At 39.6% G+C, this 23,748-nt stretch overlaps 1 protein-coding gene across 3 annotated transcripts in view; it reads right to left on the reverse strand.

The window, feature by feature from the left end:
• Positions 1 to 23,748, reverse strand: part of PANK1 (pantothenate kinase 1) — a 66,566-nt gene that overhangs the window by 14,100 nt on the left and 28,718 nt on the right. For all 3 annotated transcript variants that reach the window (XM_069461000.1, XM_069461002.1, XM_069461001.1), the window contains exons 2-3: positions 11,911 to 12,263; positions 823 to 1,076 (exon numbers count right to left, since the gene is read on the reverse strand). In XM_069461000.1, coding sequence (XP_069317101.1) covers positions 823 to 1,076; positions 11,911 to 12,263 — 607 coding nt within the window. The remainder of the gene's footprint in view (positions 1 to 822; positions 1,077 to 11,910; positions 12,264 to 23,748) is intronic.

Raw genomic sequence — 23,748 nt, forward strand, 5'->3', positions numbered from 1 at the left:
TAAGTTGGAGAAATACTTTATACCAAATCCTTCCTCGTAGAAGTAAAGAAAAATCTGTTTAATTTGATCTACACTGGGATGTCTCAAAAGGTCTCTGACTCCTCATCCTTTTGTCACATTGAATCCCCACTAACAAGAAGCTGGGCCCATTCGTCCTACATGGGCCTTGGGGCAGGTGCATGGAAATGAGCAAGGCCCTCTGCCCCATTGTGGCCACGGGCTGTTTTCTTGTCCACTGCACTCCAAAATTCCCTAGGAGGTATGGTGAGTATCCCAGTTTTCAGCTGGAGCATTTGCTTGAGGATAAAAAAAAAAATTCTTTTTTCTTTTTTTGGTTTGTTGGTTGGAGTGATGTATTATTTCAAACCTAGTTTGGTTTGCTGGTTGGAGTGATAGATTATTTCAGGCAATCCGTCCTGTGCTAGGCATGAGGAAGGTTCCAAAAGAAGGTTTCTTCTGAAGCCCTCTCTGACTATCAGCATCTTTCCATCTGAATTCTACTGTGCTATTTGTCCCTGCCATTCATTTGACACTTGATATATGTCATCTTGTTGGGAAAATTCTGATGTGTGCAGTTCTTTTGCCCTCAACCTGAACACAATCTCCATCAGGGCAAGAACTATGCTTTATTAACCTTTATATAATCACCCTCTTACTACTTGAACATATCATTCAACAAATCCTTTTTGGATGGCTGAGAAGCCCAAGATATTTCTTTTAAAAATGAATTCAATAAAAATAACCTTTTACTATAAACTGGTCATCAAGGAAGAGGCCTAGGTTGAAACACGAAAAGGTACTCCTAGTGTAAAACATGTTTACCTGGTCCCTGTAACTCTTTTATAGTTGTCCTTGGAGTACACTGCTAGAATGCTGACACCTGAGCCCATGTTAACCAGCAACATAGGGTATGGGTTATCAAGGCAGTACGGCTTTTTTTGACACAATTCAGGATTTGTGGGATTTTCAAAATAGTAACATTCCGGCTTGCCGTTGAAGCCAACAGAGTCAACATAAAGCAGGCCCTGAATCAGACAGTCCAGTTCATCCAGTTTATGGAGCTGCAGGTCAGCAATCTGAAAGAAAAGAAAACCTTGTGAGATTGTGTGACCATGTAGGAGAAGCCCCAGAGGCTCTAGCCGGATTTATGATTGGATCATTCACATTAAAACCATGAGAACACCGTAAAACAGTAAGTTGTGAAATCTTGCTGATAATCAGTCACTTCACTGGAAAGGTAGCCTTCAGTAGATAGCACATCTGCCCACAGGACATGCTAAAGGACAGGGGCTTAGGCTGGTTGCTTAGAAAGCATCCATCAGCACGTGTAGTGGTTGAATGGTGGCCCCTGAGAGATGCGACCATGTCCTAATTCTCAGGTCCTGTGAATGTGTCCTTATTTGGAAAACGAGTCTTTGCAGATGTAGTGAAGTTAAGGATCTTGAAATGAAGTCATCACCCCAGATTATCAGGGTGAGCCCTAAATCCAGTGACAAGCACACAGACACACAGGAAAGATTTGAAAGACACACAGAAGGCCACGTGAAGATGAAGGCAGAGACCGGAGGGCTGTGCCACAGGCCAATGAATGCCGACAGCCACCAGAAGCTGGAAGAAGCAAGGAATGGAATCTCCCCAAGAGCCTCTGAAAGAAGTGCAGCCCTGACAACGTTTTCATTTTATACTTCTGGCCTCAATAACTATGAGCGAACACATTTCTGTTGTTTTAATCACCAAATTTGTTTAACAAACATTTATTTAAATGGAACAGGGAAATTTATTGCCGCCTGGATCACCATAAACTGAAAAGTAGCGATTTTATCAGTCAGTCCTGGAACCATAGGTCAACCTGCTTAAAAATTAATCAGAGGTTCATCAACAATGTTGACAGCAAGGCCCAGCGCCAACATCACAAATACGGACAAAGTCTGTGCAGCTGGACATTCTGAAACTACACTAGGGAAAAAGAAAAACCTGTCAAGGCAAATAAACTAAGCACGTACAACTTTGATTTGAGAGGAAATATTGTTATCTCACCTTTCCCCTCAAAATCATTTTCAGATAAAGTGCTAGTAGCAAACAAACATCTCTTCTGCACATTTCACTGAGGGATGAATATTTATGAAACCTGAGGTCATGCAAACCCAGACTGGGAAACAAAGATATTAGTCACTTTTATTGAGACCTAAAGAGATCTCCCTCAAAAGTCTTCGCCATGCAGGAAAAAGGACAGGCTCTCAAGCACAGGCAATGAGTCATTGCTACTCGGATTTTCAAACAGGACATCTGAAATTCAGGACAACTTGGGAATTAATCCTCAGACTCTGCAGTTCATTAGTACAAATGAATTAACTTTGTGGAAAGCTTAAAACAGCATGCTAAGATTTCAGCTACTAAGAAATACTCTTTCCCTGGGCTTAGTTTTCTTTATATCAGGAGTTACAGACTCAAATGCCTAAAGGAGACAGTAAGAAAACAAAGGCATGAAGCCCTTGACTAGATGTAAAATCACAGACTGATGGGTACTGCAGCAAAGACAACCCACAGCAAACACAACCTGTATGTATTTAAAATTCACCTCAAGCCCAGTTATTACCATGTGGTAATGGGGGCCCCGTGTTGCCACAGGACCCTATTTTTGAAGAGCCAGAAATCCAGATTTTTTTATGTTAAATCTTCTAATTTTTAAATGCTGACAGCTAATTTAACATTTTTAAAAACTACATTGCAGGCCAACAAAATATGTCTGTGGGCTGAATCTGACTTCCATACTACCAATTATATATGTATGTATGTGTGTATGTATGCTAATGCTGATCTCTATAATAGGCCTTTAATGATGATGAATGTGAACTATCAGATCCAGCAAACATGCAGATGAAGCTTCATCTAATTTGAATATAACCTTGTAACTAAGGTATGCTGGTAAGTGTTTAACAAACAGCTCTCTGGGAACAAAAGCCCTGGTTTGTAGTATTTATTAATTTCTATGGTGTAATCACCACCACATGACCAATTTCAAGCTATCGGCATAATATCACTAAACAAAAAGTTGGGAAGAGATGCATACCTGGACTCTTAAGCCAGTAGGAGCTGGCCCTAGCACCCCACCGCTTGCTTTTTAGCACTTTTGGAGATTATGAGTTCTGCCAATTCCTAAATCATAAAGTTAAATTTAAGACACTCCCCAAACTTAAAAATGACAAACCGAGGCTTGCCCTAAGACTTAAAGTCTGTAAATAATGGAAGCTAACTGATAACTATATAGATCCCATCTGTAGGACTTTGGGCATGGAAGCTACTGTCATTACTCATTTTGCAGAAACAATATGTCACTGATCAGGTTAAGTGACCTACTCGAGATCCTAAAGCTAGCAAGTAGGGGAAGAGGTAAAGTAGAGAAAACTTTAAAACTACAAGTATGAAAAACTACCATGTTTTGCCTAGTACCAAAGTTACCCAAGCAAGTATGGGTATAGTGGGTTTCGCAAACTTTACGTGCATCAGAATCACCTGGAGGGTTTGGTAAGTACAGGTTGCTGGGCCCCACCCCCAGAGTTTTTAATTGCATTTCTAGCAATATCCCACGTGATGCTGATGTTGCTGGTGCTGGGACCACATTTTGAGAACCACTGATATTAAAGGAGGAGCAGAGTGTTTGGAGCTGATGAGCTGGGAATGAGTCCATTACCACAGCCCAGTACAGGTATTTGATAAAGTCACATACTCTCTAAGAGCACTTGCCCTAGCTAACTCACAGGGCTGTTTTCAAGAATCAAATGAAATGGCTGTGTGAAACTGTTTTGGAAGCTATAAAGTACTACACATGAGTTATAATTACTACAAACATGAGAAGTAGAATAATTCAAGTCTTTTTATCTAAAGTTGAAATACATTCTGAAGCTCTAATTTTAGAGGGCATTCAGTAATTCCCTATGTGCTAATATTAGAAAAAATATGGATCCTAAATATAGCATGCTCAGGATACAATTAAAAGAGGGTCTCCTTACGTATTTTAGCTCATTTTGTCAAAAATAATTTACTAAACAGCTAACTAACTAAATAAAAAAATCTGGTAAAAACCATCCCAAGAGATTCCATATCCACTCCCTGGGAAGACTCTATGGACCTATCTCAAACCAGTTATATCTCTAACCTATAGTTGAAAAATGAGTCACCAAATTATGTTTCGGAAATGAATAAAATACACATATGTATGACACCTTATACTTCCAAGGCCTTTTTGCTGACACTGGCTCCATAAATCAAATTGGAATTGACAGAAAAGGTTACCTTACTAAACCAAGAATAATTTGCATATAAAATGGTTGATTCTGAATTACACTCAGGTTTCTTTTCTTTTCACAAAGGATACCTAACAGAGACCTTAGAGAGAGATGAATTTCAGACATGTTCAATGAGTAAGAACAACATCTCAAAGATGGCTCTTTCCTCTCTCCACCCAGTGATGAAAGGGGCCCTCTATGAGAGGTCAAAAGTGTCAAGTCAGAACGAATGGAGTATGACAGTGCCTATCAAACATTATGCTCCTGCAATATCACAAATCAGTCCCTAGACTAATAATAGGAACCAAGCTAATAAGTGTTCTTGAATGGTCCCCTTACATTTAGAGATTCCACATATCCACAATTATCCTACCCCTTCCTGATGATTTTTCCACCATTACACGTTTTTAGGCTGTCCCCTTGCAGATTTCTGGAATAAGGAAAGCCAATTCTTAAGTCCTCACACATCAAAAATTGTGATGAAAGCAACCAGAAAATTGGCTAGGCATGGTGCTCACACCTGTAATCCCAGCATTTGGGGAGGCTGAGGCAGGAGGATCACTTGAGGCCAGGAGTTTGAGACCAGGCTGATTAACATAGTGAGATCTTGTCTCCATAAAAAATTTAAAAATTAGCCGGGTGTGGTGGCACATACTCGTGGTCCCAGCTACTCCGGAGGTAAGCTAAGCCAGGAAGATCGCTTGAGCCCAGCAGATAAGGCTGCAGTGAGCTATGATCATGCCACCACACTCCAGTGTAGTGAGAGAGACCCTATCTCAAACAAACAAACAAACAAAAAAACCAACAACAACAACAACAACAAAAAACCCAAAACAAGCAACCAGAAAATTCTTCATGCTGACCTAAATCTGATGTCCACCAAAGAAGAGTATTTTTGTATCCTATTTGTTCAAAAGGTAGGGATTTTGTGGTTTAAGTAATTAAAGAAGTCCCTTATAACTTCTAATTAATGTTAGCCTTGGACTGAACAAAACTTACAAGTATCTACAGGCATACTTCCAAGATATTGTAGTTCTATTCCAGACCACCTCTATAAAGTGAATATGGCAATAAAGTAAGTCTCATGAGTTTTTTGGTTTCCCAGTGCATATAAAGGTTATATGTACTTTAAATGGCATTATCTCTAAAAAAATGTACACATCTTAATTTAAAAATATTTTATTGCTAAAAAATGTTAATGATCATCTGAGCCTTTGTGAGTTGTAAACTTTCTGCTGGAGGAGCGTCTTGCCTCAATGTTGATGGCTGCTGACTAATCGGGATAGTGTTTGTTGAAGAATGGGGCAGCTGTAGGCAACTTCTTAAAATAAGACCACAGTGAAGTTTCTACATCCAATGACACTTCCTTTCACAAAAGATTTCTCGTAGCTTGTAATGCTGTTTGATAGCAATTTACACACAGTAGAATTGCTTTCAAAATTGGAGTCCATCCTCTCCAACCCTGCCAACTGTTTTATCAATTAAGTTTATGTAGTAATAATACTCTCAATCTTCTGTTGTCATTTCAACAACGTTCACAGCAGTTTTACCAGGGGTAGATTCCATCTCAAGAAACTCTTTCTTTGCTCATCCACAGGAAGCAAGTCCTCATCAGCTCAAGTTTTATCAAGAGATTGCAGCAATTCAGTCACATCTTAAGGCTCCACTTCTAGTTCTGGTTCTCTTGCTATTTCCAACACATCTGCAGTTACTTCTTCTACTGAAGTCTTGAACCCCTCAAAGTCATCCATGAGGGTTGGAATCAACTTCTTCTAAACTCCTGTTAATGCTGATATTTTGACCTCCTCTCATGAATCACAAATGTTCTTAATGGCATCGAGAATAGTGAATCCTTTCCAGAAGGTTTCCAATTTACTTTGACTAGATTCATCAGAGGAATTGCTATCTATGATAGCTATGAGGGCTGTCCGGAAAGTATCCAGCCAATATTCTGGTTAATGTAACGAGAACAGTTACATGGCTGGATATTTTCCGGACAGCCCTCCTATAGCTTTACAAAATGTATATCTTAGCGGGGCATAGTGGCACACACCTGTAATCTCAGCAATTTGGGAGGCAAAGGTGGGAGGATCATTTGAGGCCAGGAGTTAGAGACCAGCCTGAGCAACACGGCAAGACCTCATCTCTACAAAAAATTAGCAAAATCAGTCAGGCATGGTGGTGCATGCCTGTAATCCCAGCTACTCCAGAGGCTGAGGCAGGAGGATCACTTGAGCCCAGGAGTATGAGGTTGCAGATAGCTATGTTGATGCCACTGCACTCTAGTCCAGGCAATAGAGTGAGACCCTGTCTCAAAAAAAAAAAAAAAAATGTATTTCTTATATAATAAGACTTGAACATTAAAATTACTCCATCCTTGAGCTGCAGAATGGATGTTGTATTAGCAGGCATGAAAACAACATTGATCTTGTACATTTCCATCAGAGCTCTTGAGTAAGTAGGTACGTAGTCAATGAGCAGTAATATTTTGAAAAGAGCCTTTTTTTCTGAGCAGTAGGTCTCAACAGTGGGCTTAAAATATTCAGTAAACCATTCTATAAAGAGATGTGTTGTTATCTGGGCTTTGTTGTTCCATTTATAGAACACAGGCAGAGTAGATTTAGCATAATTCTTAAAGGCCCCAGGATTTTCAGAATGGTCAATGAGCACTGGCTTTAACTTAAAGTCACCAGCTGCTTTAGCCCCTAACAAGAGAGTCAGCCTGTCCTTTGAAGCTTTGAAACCAACCATTGACTTCTTCTCTTTAGTTATGCAAGTCCTAAGTGGCATCTCCTTCTAATACACGGCTGTTTTGTCTACATTGAAAATCTGGTTGTTTAGTGTAGCTCAATTATCTTAGCTAGATCTTCTGGTTAACTTGCTGCTTCACCTTGTACTTTTATGTTATGGAGATGGCTTCTTTCCTCAAAGCTCAGGAACTAACCTCTGCTAGCTTCAGACTTTTCTTCAGCAGCTTCCTCACCATTCTCAGCCTTCACAGAATTGAAGAGAGTTAGGGCTTTGCTCTGGACTAAGCTTTGGCTTAGGGGAATGTTGTGGTTGTTTTGATCTATCCAGACCACTAAACCTTTCTCCATATCAACAATAAGGCTATTTTGCTTTCTTATCATTCATGTGTTCACTGGAGTAGCACTTTTAATTTCCTTCAAGAATCTTTCCTTTGCATTCACAACTTGGTTAACCAGTGCAAGAGGTCTGGCTTTTGGCTTGTCTCAGCTTTCCTCACTAAGCTAAATAATTTCTAGTTTTTGATTTAAAATGAGAGCCATGTAACTCTTCCTTTCACTTGAACTCTTAGAGGTGATTGTAGGGTTATTAACTGGCCTAATTTCAATATTTTTGTGTCTCAGGGAGTAGGGAAGCTCGAGGAGAGATTAACAGATGGAGAAACAGCCAGACAGTGGAGCAGTCAGAGCACATACAACATTTATCGATTAAGTTCACCATCTTATATATGGGCATGATTCATGGTGCCCCAAAACAATTATAATAGTAATATCAAAGATCATGGATCACAGATCACTGTAACAGATATAATAATAATGAAAAAGTTTAAAATATTGCAACAATTACCAAAATATGACACAGACACAAAGTAAGCACATGCTGTTGGAAAAATGGCACCAGTAGACTTGCTCCACACAGGGTTGCCACAAACCTTCACTTTGTAAAAAGCGCAGTATCTGTGAAGTGCAATAAAGTGAAGCATAATAAAGCAAACGGCAATAAAACAAGCTATGCCTGTATTGTAATAAAGAGCTATGTTAGCAAAAAGAATGACTTTTTTCGTATAAATTTTCTGTTGTTAAATACTTTGCATTCTTAAGAATATTTTTGTTGAAGTTAGGAAGTGTGCTTGTGGATAAAAATACTAGAATTAGTACATAGAATATTCTGCTAGCTTCTTTAAAACAAACCCACAGACTATTGACACTGGGAATAAACACAAAAGTAACTGAAAACTACAGTTAATGGCCCTGGTGCACAGCCATGCAGGATTCCCCACCTTGAAGACCACTTTTTAAATGGCGGGATTTCTCATCGGCTTATCAATGTCTTAGACCATTTGAAGTTACATTAAATTTTTCTTTTGTGTTCCATTTGGGTAAATTCTTAATTTTGAGGGCTAATTTTAGCCAATCAGAAATTTGGTTGTGACAGTGATCCTAAAATGTTTAAAAAGGAAGAAAGGAAGGAAGGGAAGAAAGGGAAAAGGAGGGAGGAAAGAAAAAAGAAGGAAAGAAAAAGGAAGAACAAAATTGAAAGTATTCTACACAGGGGTCTAATTTAATATTTGCCTCATGGTTAATAGCTCTTTCTTGTATATTCTAAATTGAGTGAAGAATAATTAACATCATCTAAGGATTTAAGTACATATACTATATAAACAAAGGATATAGTCATCAAACATAACAATTGCTTATTATTCAGGGTCTGCTAAAAATATCTTTTATTTAGCCCTAATCACTCAGATGGATTTTTAAAACTCCTATCTGCAAAGTTGTATTATACCTAACACAGTGATTTGGTACAATAACGGGACTCTATAGGTGTGTATATGTAGTACTTTATTATTTGTCCTATTGTTTAATTTATACAGTAGTATATATTTTTCTATTCTGGAAAGGGAGAGAGCTTGGACTTCGGACACCTAAGAGCCTTAGCATTTCCCAGTGTTCCATCTGCCTAAATTACTCTTCCCTAGATACCTGCATGATTTGCTCCTCTATTTGGGTTTCTGCTCCAATGTTTCCTGGTCACACAAAGACTCCTTGCTCCTATCTTCCTTGCCCTGCCTCTTTTTTTTGAGACAGGGTCTTGCTCAGTTACCACGGCTAGAGTGCAGTGTTGTCAATCATTGCTCACTGTAACCTCGAACTTCTGGGTTCAAGTGATCCTTCATAGCACTTATCACCATTTGATATATTCTACAGTCACTTATTTATTTGATTATTGAATGTCTTCCCCCCACTAGAATATAAGCTCAAGGGGGGCAGGGGCTTTGTTTTGTTTATAATAGCACTTGATGCATTGAAAGAGCACCATAAATTATTTGTTAGTGAGTCAACGAGCGCTTAGGAAAGAGGATGATAAAACCTATTCATCCTCACAAACTTTGAAAGGATACCAGCACATCACTTAGTGCACTGTCAAGCAGGCTACAAGAAGATCTGTCTTTTTCAATTCTGTCTTCCCTTTGGCCAAGACTGAGCATGGAAACAGAAGGCAGCACATGGACTTTTCTTTTATAGATAGACGCCCAAACGGGCCAGACTGTTTTGCAAATACTCCAGACTTGCTCCCTGCTCCAGTCTATTCATTAGGTTCCAGCAGCCTGTCCGAAGGAGGAGAGGTTTCTTTATCTTGGTTGTAATGGAACATGAACTTTCTCATTTCAGAACCTTGAGAAATGCACTTGCTAGTGGCCAACACATCTTGAGTAATTTTCTCTCAGGGCATATATTACCCCAGCAGAGAGATGGAGGCATTGATAAGAGGTTGCATAAATCCTCTGGGTCACTTTGATTACTTCAGGTTCTCTAGTGGAAATGGACAGATACAATGTCCTCGAGGAACCTCAGAGCACTGGAGGTGGGCCAGCATTTTCTTCTAAATCAGAACTGAGCCAAACCCCAGCTCTTACCTAGGAGGCACTACTAGAACCTCTTGACCTCTCTTTCAGCTTTAGTTTTCTCATCCACATAGCACAAGAATGCTATCCTTCCTCATCTCCAGTGGTTACTTCCAGCTCTGACGTCCTAGAATCGCTCCCTCCTCTCTCCAGCTTATTGCCACCTTTTTGCAGAGGCCCACAGGAGGGACATGTCTTCTCTAAAGTCACCCACTGATGAAATGCAGAAACAGGACTAGAATTCAGGTTCAATGCTTTTTTCATTATGAATTCATATGAACTCAAATTTAGTTCTCAAGCCAGTGGATCTCAAATGTCTCAATTTCAAAACTTTCTGGTCATTGATCCCCTTTGGTGGGAAAAAGATCCCACGGGTCATTTAAGTAAGTGGTGATGTCAAACTTTACTGCTGGGTAGGGAAGAGGGACACAGAAGAAAAAAACCAAAACCCAGTCAGTCTCGCTTAAAACACTGCTCTGCAACTCTGTTGCCAGCTCTTGTGGAAACTACTAACTATAATCAATGAGGTAAAAATGGTGTTACTTTTGATGACACAAATAAAATATGCATTTATAGCTTTCTTAAATATCATGAGCCAGGCATGGTGGCTCATGCTTGTAATCCTAGCACTTTGGGAGGCCAAGGCAGGAGAATTGCTTGAGGCCAGAAGTTTGAGACTAGAATGGGCAACATAGTGACATGACACCCTGTCCCTACAAAAAAAAAAAATTAGCCAGGTACAATGGCATGTGCCTGTAGTCTCAGCTAATTGGGAGGCTGAGGTGGGAAGATTTCTTGAGCCTAGGAGTTTGAGCCTGCAATGGGCTATGATCATGCCACTACACTCCAGTCTGGGCAACAAAGCAAGAACCTATCTCTTTAAAGACAACCAAAAAAACATGAATATGCATTGATTTAATAACTTATTAATTAATGACAGACTTTATAGCATGATTGATTTATATTAGTTCCATGACCAAATGCTAGTAATTTGTACTACAGGCTTTGAAAAAATGTATTTTAAATTAACCTCACCATATTTGCAACTTTGTTCTAAGGGTAATCTTAAAATTTTCCAACCCTTCCTTCTCCTATGTTCAATCGCTTTTGTTTATCTACCTCCCTTTATTTTCCAAAATATATCTACATTATTATTTTACTTTCTTCTCACTTTATTCTGGGAAATGAGGCTTAACAGTACAGAAATTATTATCTTGACCACAGAATATGAAAAATTTGGAACACACAGAGATGTTAAGGGATGGCTAAATAAAGAGAAACTTTGGATTCCATGTTACTTATCCATATCTTCCATTTAGCTGCATGTGTCAAATCTACATGAGCAATGCAGAGTTAGTATGTACTGCCAGTCAGGATATAGCATTATTCTTATTATGTAGAACCATGCTCCCTAAATGGTATTCATTAATGAAGGAATTCACCTATAAATAATATCAAAGATTTCATTTTTGTTTGTGAGCAAAACTTCTGAATGACATTCATATGATGAAAAAAGACACTAAGGAGAGCAAATGGGTAGAGAGAAGTAATCATTTTTAGTAGGATTTATAGAAAGTCTTTCTGTGGGCCTCAGCAGTCTATATATGCATGAAACTGGCATCAGGATTATGTTGTAAGAGTCTGCGGAAAATTCTAACCACAATATTTCAGAATTGTCTTTAGTGTATTACACAGCGGTAATTAAAACAGAAATGATGATGATGACAACTAGTATCTATTGAGCATTTACTAAGTGCCAGGTACACATTGTCTTATTTAATCCTTCATGTAACCACCCTATGAGGTAGGAGCTATTTTTACTCTCATATAGGTGAGGAAACTGAGGCACAGAGAGATGAAGTAAACTTGTCCAAAGTCCCAAGGCTAGTAGTCAAATTCTTAGGTCTGAGCTGCCAGGATTGTGGACCTGTGGGAGGATCTGTTGTTTTAACAAAGACAAATCCAACCTACCATTCTGAAGTCCTCTTCGAACTTGAAAGCCCCACCTCCCGTGGCACAGAGGGTGGTGTGAAGGCTGGAGAAGTTCTTCTCACTGCCCATCTGAATGAACCTGTGCATGGCACAGCTGGGAAAGCGGATGAAGTGCAGGTTCCCTTTGCGCCCACACATGGTCAGGTTTTTCAGTTCCAGGTGGACGTCTCGGATCCCGGTTTTCCCATAAGCAGTATTAGAAGTCAAATACTTCCGGATGCTCTTCAGGTTCTCCACTTCCTCTTGTTCCTCTTCGGCGGTAATATCCTTGGGCTCAAAGTAGACCAACTTAACCAGTGTTCCACCAATATCCATGCCGAACCATGGGAATGCTAGAGGACAGAAAGAGTGCCGCTGAATTCTATACATGCAAAGAAATGATTAGTGTTTTGACTATTAAATAAGAAAATGCAGTGTCGTCATTTGTACATGTGCATTTAACATTCAATTTACTTGAACTCAACTATACATGCCTAAAAGAAGGCACAGGAAGAGAGAATTTCACAATTTAAAGGGTGCCCATGACTCTGCCCACACTCCACTCAATGAGTCTGCCTCAGAATGGAGTGAGATGACAAAATCAATTCTGCAGTTCCCGAAGCCAATCTCAATTCCATGTACTTCTTGGGGTTCAAGTACGTCACCAAGCTGAGTGCTATTCTAATATTTAAAGATATATATATATATATATATATGTATATGTATATTGCATACATCATGGTTCCCACGTGCTAACCATTTTATCAGAATCTTAGTTAAAGAAACTGATCTGTTCCAATCCCAGAGGAAAAACTGACTATGCGGTGTACTAGGAGACAATGTGTTGGTCTCCAACTCATAAGGCACCTTCCTAGTGTGCTTTTCAATGATTCAGTTTTTGCTCTATGAGCTGGCTTTATAAGACGTGACTCTACTGTTTTAATCTACACAATATACACAAAGGAGACAGGGTGAGAAAGGGGACCATGAGAGATGATGAGCAGACATGATGATCTATGGTGGCAGAATTCTAAAAAGAACTCATGTTACACCTGATTTCTTCTGCATCTAGCAGAGACACTCTCTCCATCCCAAACGGCCTGTCCAGAACTTCTCAACTTGGCTGCATGTTAGAATCACCTGGGAAGCTTTGTAGAGACGGGGTCTCGATATGTTGCCCAGGCTAGTCTCAAACTCCTGGCCTCAAGCAATCCTCCCACCTTGGTGAGTCACCATGCCTGGCCTCCAAATGTTTCTGTTATTTCAGCCCTAAAGAACATCCATATAAGTGCTTATCAAATTGTGCATATTACATCGCCAGAAACATAAGTGGGCCCCACAGAAGGTCTTTTTTTCTAGGCACCCCTACTACTAAGCTTTTAATTCAGGAGCGTTGAGAGAGGGGTGCCTACCAGGAAACCACTCCTGTAAACAAAAATCTTTTCTCCTGTGCCTCACTGTTACTATTTATGAGCCAAGCCAGCTGCTCCACACTTGGGTAAGCAGTAAATCTAACATAGAAAAATAAAATGCCAAGCCCCCAAAAGATTAAGAGCAACAAATTTCACTGACAAAAATCAAATTAATAAATGTCCTATTATCTTTGCAAAAGTTTACAAAGCAAATCTTAAACAAGCCAGTGTACATTGGGAAACTTACTTGTCCTAGCAGGAAATAACAGAAAACTGGAAACAATTCATCCCTACTAGTCAATTCAGCTCAGAGATGAAGTTTGCTGGTCCTGTCTCTAAAACTCACTGTCAGCATGGCCTACAGTGTAGGAGCAGCACGGTGTAAAAGGCAAAGTCCCAAATTAAGATTCAGAACAACTGCTTCCCTGGTGCAGCAGCCAGTAACTAGCTCACAATAACTCCCTCCACCTCTTTGAATTTTAATTTCTTATCTATGAAAGAAATGAGTTGCATTAAAATGGTCTCAAATCTTCTCCTTGCTATCAACTTCCTATGAACTCTTTAAGAAATACAAAAGAAAAATCACAAGTGCCCCCAATCATAACTGCTGACCAGAGACTTTTTGAGTGGAATTTTAAACTCCATTAAAACATGCTATGGCACGTTAACAAGTGCCTGGGCTATGTGACCACTTTTGTAGTTGTAACCCATTCTTATCAGAGTAGGGAAAAGATACCTCCTACTGGACAGGATGGGGGAAAAGTATTCTGGAATGTTGCTAGGATAACCATCTGAAAGATTTTGGCAACATCTATTAAATTTAAAAGTACACATGCAATTTTAACCCGGCTAACCCCTCTCCCGGACCCTAAAAAAACAGCACAAATTTTCAAGGGTGGGTATAAGAATGTTCATTGCAGCACCCTTTACAGTGGCCAAATTAAAACAAAAACAAAAAACAAAATAAACCGGAAACAAAGCACATGCCCTTTAACAGGGAAACTGTTCAATAAAATGTATGACTCCTAAGCTGTGGAATACCATGCAGCCATTAAAAGCAATGAGTGAAATCTATTCCAGCTGATTGGAAAGATTTCCCCAGTCTTCTGTTAATGAGAAAAGCAAGAGATACCTAGAGGTGTAGATAATTTTTTTACCCCATTTGGTTTGAACCAAAAAAAAAAAAAGGAAGAGGAGGAAGGGAGGAAGGGAGGGAGGAAGGAAGGAAGGGAAAAGGGATGAAGGGATGATCCTTGAATGTTTATGATCATACGAGCCTGCAGAAAGGTACAGAAGACCCCCAGGTTGTTATATCGATAGGGGTGGCAGGATGAACATGTTGTATAAATGGAAGCTAGAGATCCTGGGGAGAGGATGGAGAAAATTCTATGCTTAGAACTTTCAGTACATGCAGAAATAAAAAAATAAGAATTCAGCAATAATGGCTCAGCACAGCATGTTATCTGTATAAATCCCAGAAAATAATCTAGTTCTGTACCAGAAATTCAGGATTCAGCCAGCCACCGCTATTATCAGAACTCAGAGAGGAAGAGCCCCCCCATAACCTTTTATGTGCTTGGATACTGGTAAACATAGTCAACTGAAAAGAGGTCTCACTTTTAAAAATGATGCAGAAAACACCTAAACATTTTATGTTATTTAGAACTCTGGTTTCTTCTTCCTGCTTTACCTCCTGCTCCTTTTGGAGCCATTTCAAAGCTTTTGTTGGCAACTCAACAAAACAGTGGAAAAAAGTGTAGAGTTTTGAAAATTCAGTTAAATGTTATATCAGCAGTTTGGGTTAAGGTAAAAGAGATAAGGTTTAGAACTACTGTATCAGTTGAAGTGGCAATAAAAATTGCCTTTCTTTACCTATCTTCACTTTTTACCTTCATGAAAAATTTAGTGTTCTTCTAGTCACATTTTGATGCTTTTCCAGGACACTGTCTTATTTTAAATATACAGTTTTATTCACTTTCCTAATATCCAGATCTGCCTAAACCTAAGCTTCCCATACACAAGCTGTGGATCTAGATAGAAGAGAAGAGGAAGGAAGAACATCCCAGAGCAGCTATCATCCATGACTCATGTTTTCTTTAATTCAGGATATCTAGATTTGATCAATTCAGCTGAACTACTGATAAGAGCCTGTTGTGTTTGTCAAGAGAAGTGATGTTCTAGATACAGAATGTTTGCATTTACCCTTTACTCCTCCTTCTTAAACCACATCATTTAAAAAATTTCTAGAGTATTCATCAACAATGTTCAGCAGAAGACCAGGTTCAATCTTCATAGGAAGATGTCTGCAAACAAATAAACTGACCCACTTATTCAAAATGGTTTTCACCATGGTGAGATGTGTATAAACTACAAGCTGAATACTACAAGTATTCATGAAACAAAGTGCTACAGATAAAATGGTTAACTGTAGGTCCATCTTTGTTCAACATATTTTAAAGAATAAAGGGAACTATTTCCTAGAGAAATTCTTATACAAGTGCATGAGGAGCCATATACAAAGATATTCACTGCAGTAATTTGTAATAATAAAAACTGGTAACAATTTAGATGTCCATCAATATATATTTAAAAAATGACATATTTATATAATGGAACACTATATAGTCATGAGACTCAATTATATTTCTATGTCTCAAAAGGCATCTCAGAGCCAGGTGTGGTCATCCCAGCTACTTGGGAGGCTGAGGCAGGAGGATCCCTTGAGGCCAGGAGTTCGAGGCTGTAGTGTACTACATTTGCGACTGTGAATAGCCGCTGCACTCCACCCTGGGCAACATAGCTAAAACCTGTCTCTAAAAAAAAAAAAAAGAAAGAAAAGAAAAAGAAAAAACATATCTCAAAAAAACTTCTTTAATGGTGAACAAAAGTGATCTATATATCGTTACTTTCAGGCCAGAGCATTTAATTACAGGCATGAGATGCTCCAGATCTTTCCCTCCACCACAGTGACGGGAAGCATTCCAGACAGAGGCTGATCTGTCAGCCTAGGTCATGGAGTGAGGACAGAGCCAGTCCTCAATGGACGTATAGCATGAGCACAAAATAAACCTTTGCTCTTTCAAACCGCTAAGATTTGGACATTGTCTGTTACTGCAACAGAACTTGGCCCGTTCTGACTGATAAAGTGGAGTGCTGCTTTAATAACAACAAAAATATGTGGCAGTGGCTTAGAAGCCAGACAGGAGTGAGGAAATGGATTTTGGAGACTGGCAAAGCATTTGGTAAAACAATCACGTATGATAACTTGGAAGGCAGATAATATACCTGAAGGATTAGCAGATCAGCAAAAGTTTGGAAGTCAAATGTTAATAACGTGTGTTGGTTACCATTGACTAGTGGTTGCATTTTAAAAGGTATAACAAAAAAAGAGAGATGAGCTCAGAAAATAATTGGCTGCTTTACAAACAAAAAGAAAAAGGAATAGAGTCCATTAAGTTGGACTTGCATGGTTGGAAAAAGCAGCTGTTGCTCTTTCCCAACAGATAAAAAATAAAACTGAGAAAGCCTTTGAGTGAAAAAAAGTCAGATAGTACTTAGCACTTGCCTTTTAGCATTTTCATTCTCAGATGAAGAGAATGGCTCTTACATCCACGGTTAACACTCAGAAAGGGTTAAGATGCCTCCGAGTAGAGATACAGGTGAGGTTGTGGCTTCTCAGTTAATTTTTTCAATTGGAACAGCTCAGTGGAAAAGAAATTGAAGGTGTGGCTCTCCCAATAAAGCCAGACTAGTGCAAAGTATCATTCATTAAGTCAATAAAGGCAAGAAAGCAAAAACACAAAGGTACATAGCAAATATCACAAATACGCTAGGAAGAACTGAGGGCTTGACTACTGGCATATGGAAATAAATTGGAATCAAACAGATAAGAAATCTATTTCCTTTTGAAAAGAATCATACTGCCAAAGAAATCAAGAGCCCGAACTCAAATGGCTGGAGAAACTGTCCAAAACCTAAAAGAACTCTTGGGCCCTCAACCCTCTAAAGTCAGGAAGCAGCTGAGGAAGCTGCTCAGTCTCTAAAAAGGGGATATTTTTCAGTGTTCACGTTAGATGTGATCAGAGGCTACTGGAAAAGAGATACTTTCCAAGGGGTGGAGCCAAGGGCCTAAGAGAAATGGACTGGGGAGGCCCTTCCAGGGAGAAGAATCAGGACCCCAAAGGAATATTCTCCACCTACAAGGCAGAGGGACTTCAGAATTGCTCTAGAATTTGAGAATAACGGAGGACCAGTGACTGCTGGGTATCTCCCTTCTACCTCCTTTCTGTATGGGAGTTTTCCGATCTTCGTTTCACCATTATGTGTTAATATACAATGTAGAGGAGGGGTAATGAGCACATAATTTGTCTTTTTTAGTTCAGAAGTCTCTAGATCAAGAGGAATCACATCCAGAGTTCCCCTAATTTAGAGCCTAATTTAAGCATCATCCAGGTACTGTGCTGGGTGGAACTTTGGAGTAATCTCCTTTGGGAAAGGGATGAATGTATTTCACCTGCTAGAGGGAGAGTGGGCCAAATATCTGATATTGAGAAGAGCAAATTGTGATAGTCACTCGTGCTGCTGGCCAAATATTTCTGGTCTCTTCTTTCTAGGCCCATGGGTTCAGACTGGAACTCCTGGCCATTTTATAACTGAGATGGGCAATGTTCCTAATCCGGCCAGTGAGTTGTGAATTGAAATGGTGAATGTCACTTCCAGGCAAGAGTACTTCTGGCTGGTGTGAGACTCTTCAAGACTCTTTTTCTGTTGCCATAACCATCAAAATTTAAGATAATGATTGCTCTATTATCTGGGTCTCAGAGTGAAGATGAGTTAGAATGGAGCTCCCAGCCATGGTTCCACGAATTTATGCTGTGAGAATTAAACCTTTGTTGCTTTAATCCCTTGAGGATTATTTGTTATTAAATAAAATGGGATAACCTTGCCTGTCCTGACTAATATAACCTCCATCAAGATCTTTAGGCTGGGCGCGGTGGCTCATGCCTGTAATCCTAGCACTCTGGGAGGCCGAGGTGGGCAGATCGTTTGAGCTCAGGAGTTCGAGACCAGCCTGAGCAAGAGCGAGACCCCATCTCTACTAAAAATAGAAAGAAATTATACGGACAGCTAAAAATATATATAGAAAAAATTAGCCGGGCATGGTGGTGCATGCCTGTAGTCCCAACTACTCGGGAGGCTGAGACAGGAGGATCCCTTGAGCCCAGGAGTTTGAGCTTGCTGTGAGCTAGGCTGACGCCACGGCACTCACTCTAGCCTGGGCAACAAAGTGAGACTCTGTCTCAAAAAAAAAAAAAAAAAAGATCTTTGGCTGTTTTTCCCCCCTGGAAACTTCCCTCTCTAGCAGAACTATATATAAGAACTGTCATTATCACTGATAAACATGTGGTTGCTGAGTGTTAATAAAAAGGTATATAGGTCCTTTTACATTTACTTGTCTAACAATTTCTTCAAATACAAACCAAGACTGTCAATCTGGTAGTAGTTAAAACTGTGAAATGAATCTGCATTCCAAATATTGTGGCAAAAATATTTAGAAATGTTATTGGTAGTTAATGGCTTTAAACAAAGCCTGTTTCTTAAAGACCTTTTCAGAATCCTAGAATAGTCTCTGAGGGGCATTTATGCTTCCTGCAGTAAATTTTAAAGGTACACAGTAAACTCCAAATAGCATAAATGAGCAAAGACAAGGGGGAAAAAAAACCAGAAAACGTTTCCTATCAAAGAAATAATTTTAAAAAGCTAAGGGAGCCTGCCATGAGAAAATCAACCTCCTCTTGATTTCACAGTGTAGAGAACTAAATGTAAAATCTGAGTTTCCCTGTAACCAGCTACAGAGTTTTAAGAAGTATTCTTGGTGAGGCGCAGTGTTCTTGGTGAGTGTTCTGGTGAGCCAAGTTTCTCTGATGCCAATGTCCTCCTGAATGCAAATTAGGCACCCAAGTGCTCAGGATTAGCTCCTTTGGGCATGGGTCTGACTCTGCGACCAGCTGCTGCCACAGACAGAAACAATCCTCTCAAGGCTCCACCAAGTTGGAATTTGTTGTAGTAACTGTGAATAGGGAGCAGCAAGACTAAAATTTCTTTTCCCACTATTTGTGAAGATTTATTAAGCAAACTAATAGGTGGAAAAGATGTTTAAGGATTGTGTAATCAAAAAAAAAAATAAAAATAAAAAGGATTGTGTAATCACCAGGAGAAAAAAAAAAAAAAAAACGCTTGTGAAGCACAGAGATATTTTTACACTAAATGAATGCTAACTACATTCAAGTTGCTTAAGGCTGCAGTCCCTAACCCCCAGGCTGCAGTCCCGTACTGGGCTGTGGCCTGTTAGGAACAGGGAGGCACAGCAGGAGATGAGAGGGTTGGCGAGCAAGCAATCACTCATATCACTGCATAAGCTCTGCCTCCTGTCAGATCAGCAGTGGCATTAGATTCTCATAGGAGCACAAACCCTACTGTAAACTGCGCGTGAGAGGAATCTAGGTCGAACTCCTTATGAGCATCTAATACCTGATGAGCTGAGGTGGAGCTGAGGCGGTGATGCTAGCACTGAGGAGCGGCTATAAATACAGATTATCATTAGCAGAGAAGTTTGACTGCACAATAAAGGCAATGCACTTGAATCATCCTGAAACCACCCCCCCACCCTCAGTGGAAAAATTGTCTTCCATGAAACTGGTGCCTGGTGCCAAAAAAGGTTGGGGACCGCTGGCCTAAGGACCTCTACAAGTTAAAAGAACAAAAACCAAAAATACCTAGTTAACTTAAATCCAAGTCTCTGAGGGCTAGCCTTTGCTTCACTATGTATAAATTTGGTTGTTAGTATAATATATTTCTTTGCTAATATATCCATAGAAACATTTAGTGTTAAGAGGTAGGAACTTTAGGTCGAGTCCAACATCCTGTTTACAGATAAGAGAACTGAGGCTTAGAAAGATCAAGGAATTGGCCAAGGTCAGTCACAGTAGGTATCAGAACCCATTTTCAGGTTCATGAGCCAATAAATTCCCTCTTTTGGTAGGCCAGGCTGAGTTGTCTGTCACTTGCAAACCAGAACATCCCACCAGATAGAATTTGTGTGCGCAGGTTTCTTACTTGAGACAGTTACTAATCTTTAAATGGAGGTAGACTACCCTATCACTAAATTTCTGTGATTCTCATATTCCATCATCCCACATACACATTTACAAAGGCCTCCAAAATACTTTTACTTTTAACAGCATTAAACATAAGAGTTGAAAACCTAAGAATTATTTAAGGCCCTTGAAGAAAGTGTTAAATGTAAAATTTAATACAAGGGTTTCTGCAACACTGTAGATAAACCCATAATTTTTGCACACAGAGCAATCTGTTAAACATTAAATACTCTATGCAAAGAAAATTGAGTCATGGTTTCTTTCAAATTAATGTATACCAGATTTCCTTCCTTGAAATGTTAGTCACGTGGTGATTCCCAGTGTTGGCAAGGGTACCAGCACTCACACACTACTGATGGAAATGTAAACTGGTGCAATCTTTCCATGGAGTTATTTGGAAATATATATTAAAAAGCTCCAGGCCGGGCGCGGTGGCTCACGCCTGTAATCCTAGCACTCTGGGAGGCCGAGGCGGGTGGATTGCTCAAGGTCAGGAGTTCGAGACCAGCCTGAGCGAGACCCCGTCTCTACTAAAAATAGAAAGACATTATATGGACACCTAAAAATCTATACAGAAAAAATTAGCCGGGCATAGTGGCGCATGCCTGTAGTCCCAGCTACTCGGGAGGCTGAGGCAGTAGGATCGCTTGAGCCCAGGAGTTTGAGGTTGCTGTGAGCTAAGCTGACGCCACGGCACTCACTCTAGCCTGGGCAACAAAGTGAGACTCTGTCTCAACAAAAAAAAAAAAAAAAAAAAAAAAAAAGAAGCTCCAGATTGCTAAACTCTTTAATACGTTGGTTCTGTTTTACCCTAAGAAAATAATTATGCATGCCTCTAAAAATTTATCGAAAAAACTATTGAAATTTTATTTATGATAATGAGAAAACTTGTCCAACAACAGAGGGCTAATTAAACAAATCATTATCCATTAACACAGAAGAATAATACACCGTCATTAAAATCATTTTGTAAGATAGCATTTAATGATGTGTAAAGAATGTTCATTATATATAGTTAGGTAAAAAGAGCAGTGATTAAATGGTACATTTCATATGAATAGAATTTTGCCTAAAAATTAAGTGGCCATTTGGACATAGAAAACAAGACTAGAAACTTCAGGCCAAAATGTTAAGAGCTGTTATCTCTAGATTATGAATTGGGCTGAGTTTTTTCTTTTGGCCTTTCTGACACTTTTCCGTTTTTCACAATTCATAATCAGAATTATTTTAAAATTCTCAGTTAAAAACTTATTGTAATGAAGCAAAAGGAAAAGAAATTGTTTTAGGCTGGGCAAGATGGCTCACGCCTGTAATCCTAGCACTGTGGGAGGCTGAGGTGGGAGGATCACTTGAAACCAGGAGTTCAAGACCAGCCTGAGCACAAGTGAGACCTTGTCTCTACAAAAAATAGAAAAATCAACCAGGCATCGTGGCACATGCCTGTAGTCCCACCTGTTTGGGAGGCTGAAGTGGGAGGATAGCTTGAGCCCAGGAGTCTGAGGTTGCCATGAGCTATGATGCTGCCACTGCACTCTAGCAGGGAGCAACAGAGCAAGTCTCAAAAAAACGAAATTGTTTAACTTTGCTTCAGTGAGCAGATAGCAGAGCTGTGGTCCTGCCCAAGGAAAATAGTATGCCTTAATTCCCACACTCAACAGTTCTTTCTCTTCTTATGCAACACCATATCCACCCTTATCTACTCACATCAAACCTGCTATCAAAATCCATTTTGCTATCAAGAATTGCAGGGATAAGCCTGACACCAAAAGCAAAGTTGTTCAGCCAGTTAGACAATTAACACCAAAAGGTTCCTACAGGTGGGAATTCAGGGTGGGAAAAGGCCTGATTCACCCACCTACACTATTGTCAGGGCAAAACTGTATCTTAAACTTGGCAATTCAAAACACACTTAAGGGAGCATAGATACAGCTGTGGGAAAGGATCACTGTGGGAAAGGCTACACATCTCTGTGTGACAATAATCCTTCTTCCACTGGCACAGCTCCAGATTCTGATCAGCTTTCTCCCTCTTGCCCAGACAAGGGTAGGAACAAAAGGGCTGATCATATTCTAACATGAGAGGGGGGAAAGGAACAGTGAGGATTTCTTTCAGCACTTCTGAGGCCAGTAGAAGTATTGGTACATCAGCCACATAGAGTAGTCAAGTCTGGATTTCATCACCTCTGCCACTTATCTGTTAGGCACAATAGGCACAGTGCCCAAGACCTGAGATATTTTAGGCACTCGTGAAAATAATTCTTTTAAAATCAGAAGAAATATATGAACTTTTAGGCCGAAGAAAATATAACTTACTTATTCATACATTTGTCTCCACACCAGCAGTCACAAAATATGATTTTTATTTATTTTATGGAGGAGGGGGCCCACGAAGCCACAAGTGCCTGGGGCACACAAATGTTAGCCTCTGTACATTTTGCTCCACACCCAACTCAGGTTAGAACTGACATGATACCATACCAGAATCTACTTTGCATTTGCAATGTGAACCAGGTCTCCATAATTTGTATGCAATCACATTTCCTTAAAGCAACTTTAATTTTTGTATTTAGTGCAACTAAATTTTAAAGTAGAAGTTTTGCTTATATTTATTTTTAAACACCACCGGCCATCTTCAACTGCATGGTTTCTCAAATTTGCCTAATCATAAGAACCACCTAAAAGACTTGTTAAAAATAGAGATTCCTAGGGCATCACCTAGAGATTCTGATTCAGTGGGACTGGAGTGGTGCCCCAGAAAATGTTTTCAACAAGGGGCCCCTGTAATTCTCAATAGTAAAGTTCAGAACTACTATTTTAGTTGAATCAAAATGAATGCCGTAAATAGCTGGACCACATTTTAAAAGTTAGAATTTGGAGTTTGAATGAGCTACTTTTGTTTCATACTATGAGGGTAGAACTCGAAGGCAGACAGTTGAGGGCACAACCCAGCAGGCATTGCCATTCCCAGAACACATCTAATTGCTCCTTAATGAAATCATTAATGAGCAATTTATAACAGGAGTGCCATGGGTCACTTTCAAATTTTAAATACAGCTTTTGAAGTTCTAGATATCATCCATCCATGGTTAAACCGCATGGGTGCGGTTTAGAAACTTTCTATCATGGGCTCCTCTCTACCAGTGACTGCTGTTTTAAAGGCAGGCATGCATTGCTCCATAAAGAAGTTAGCTCTGGCAACAGTACTTGTGTATGTAGGTCACGCAGGCAGACATTCTTTGATTTGCAACCCACATGGTTGACCTTAACACA

Source organism: Eulemur rufifrons, chromosome 28, assembly GCF_041146395.1.
Source record: "Eulemur rufifrons isolate Redbay chromosome 28, OSU_ERuf_1, whole genome shotgun sequence".
NCBI classification, from domain to species: Eukaryota; Metazoa; Chordata; class Mammalia; order Primates; family Lemuridae; genus Eulemur; species Eulemur rufifrons.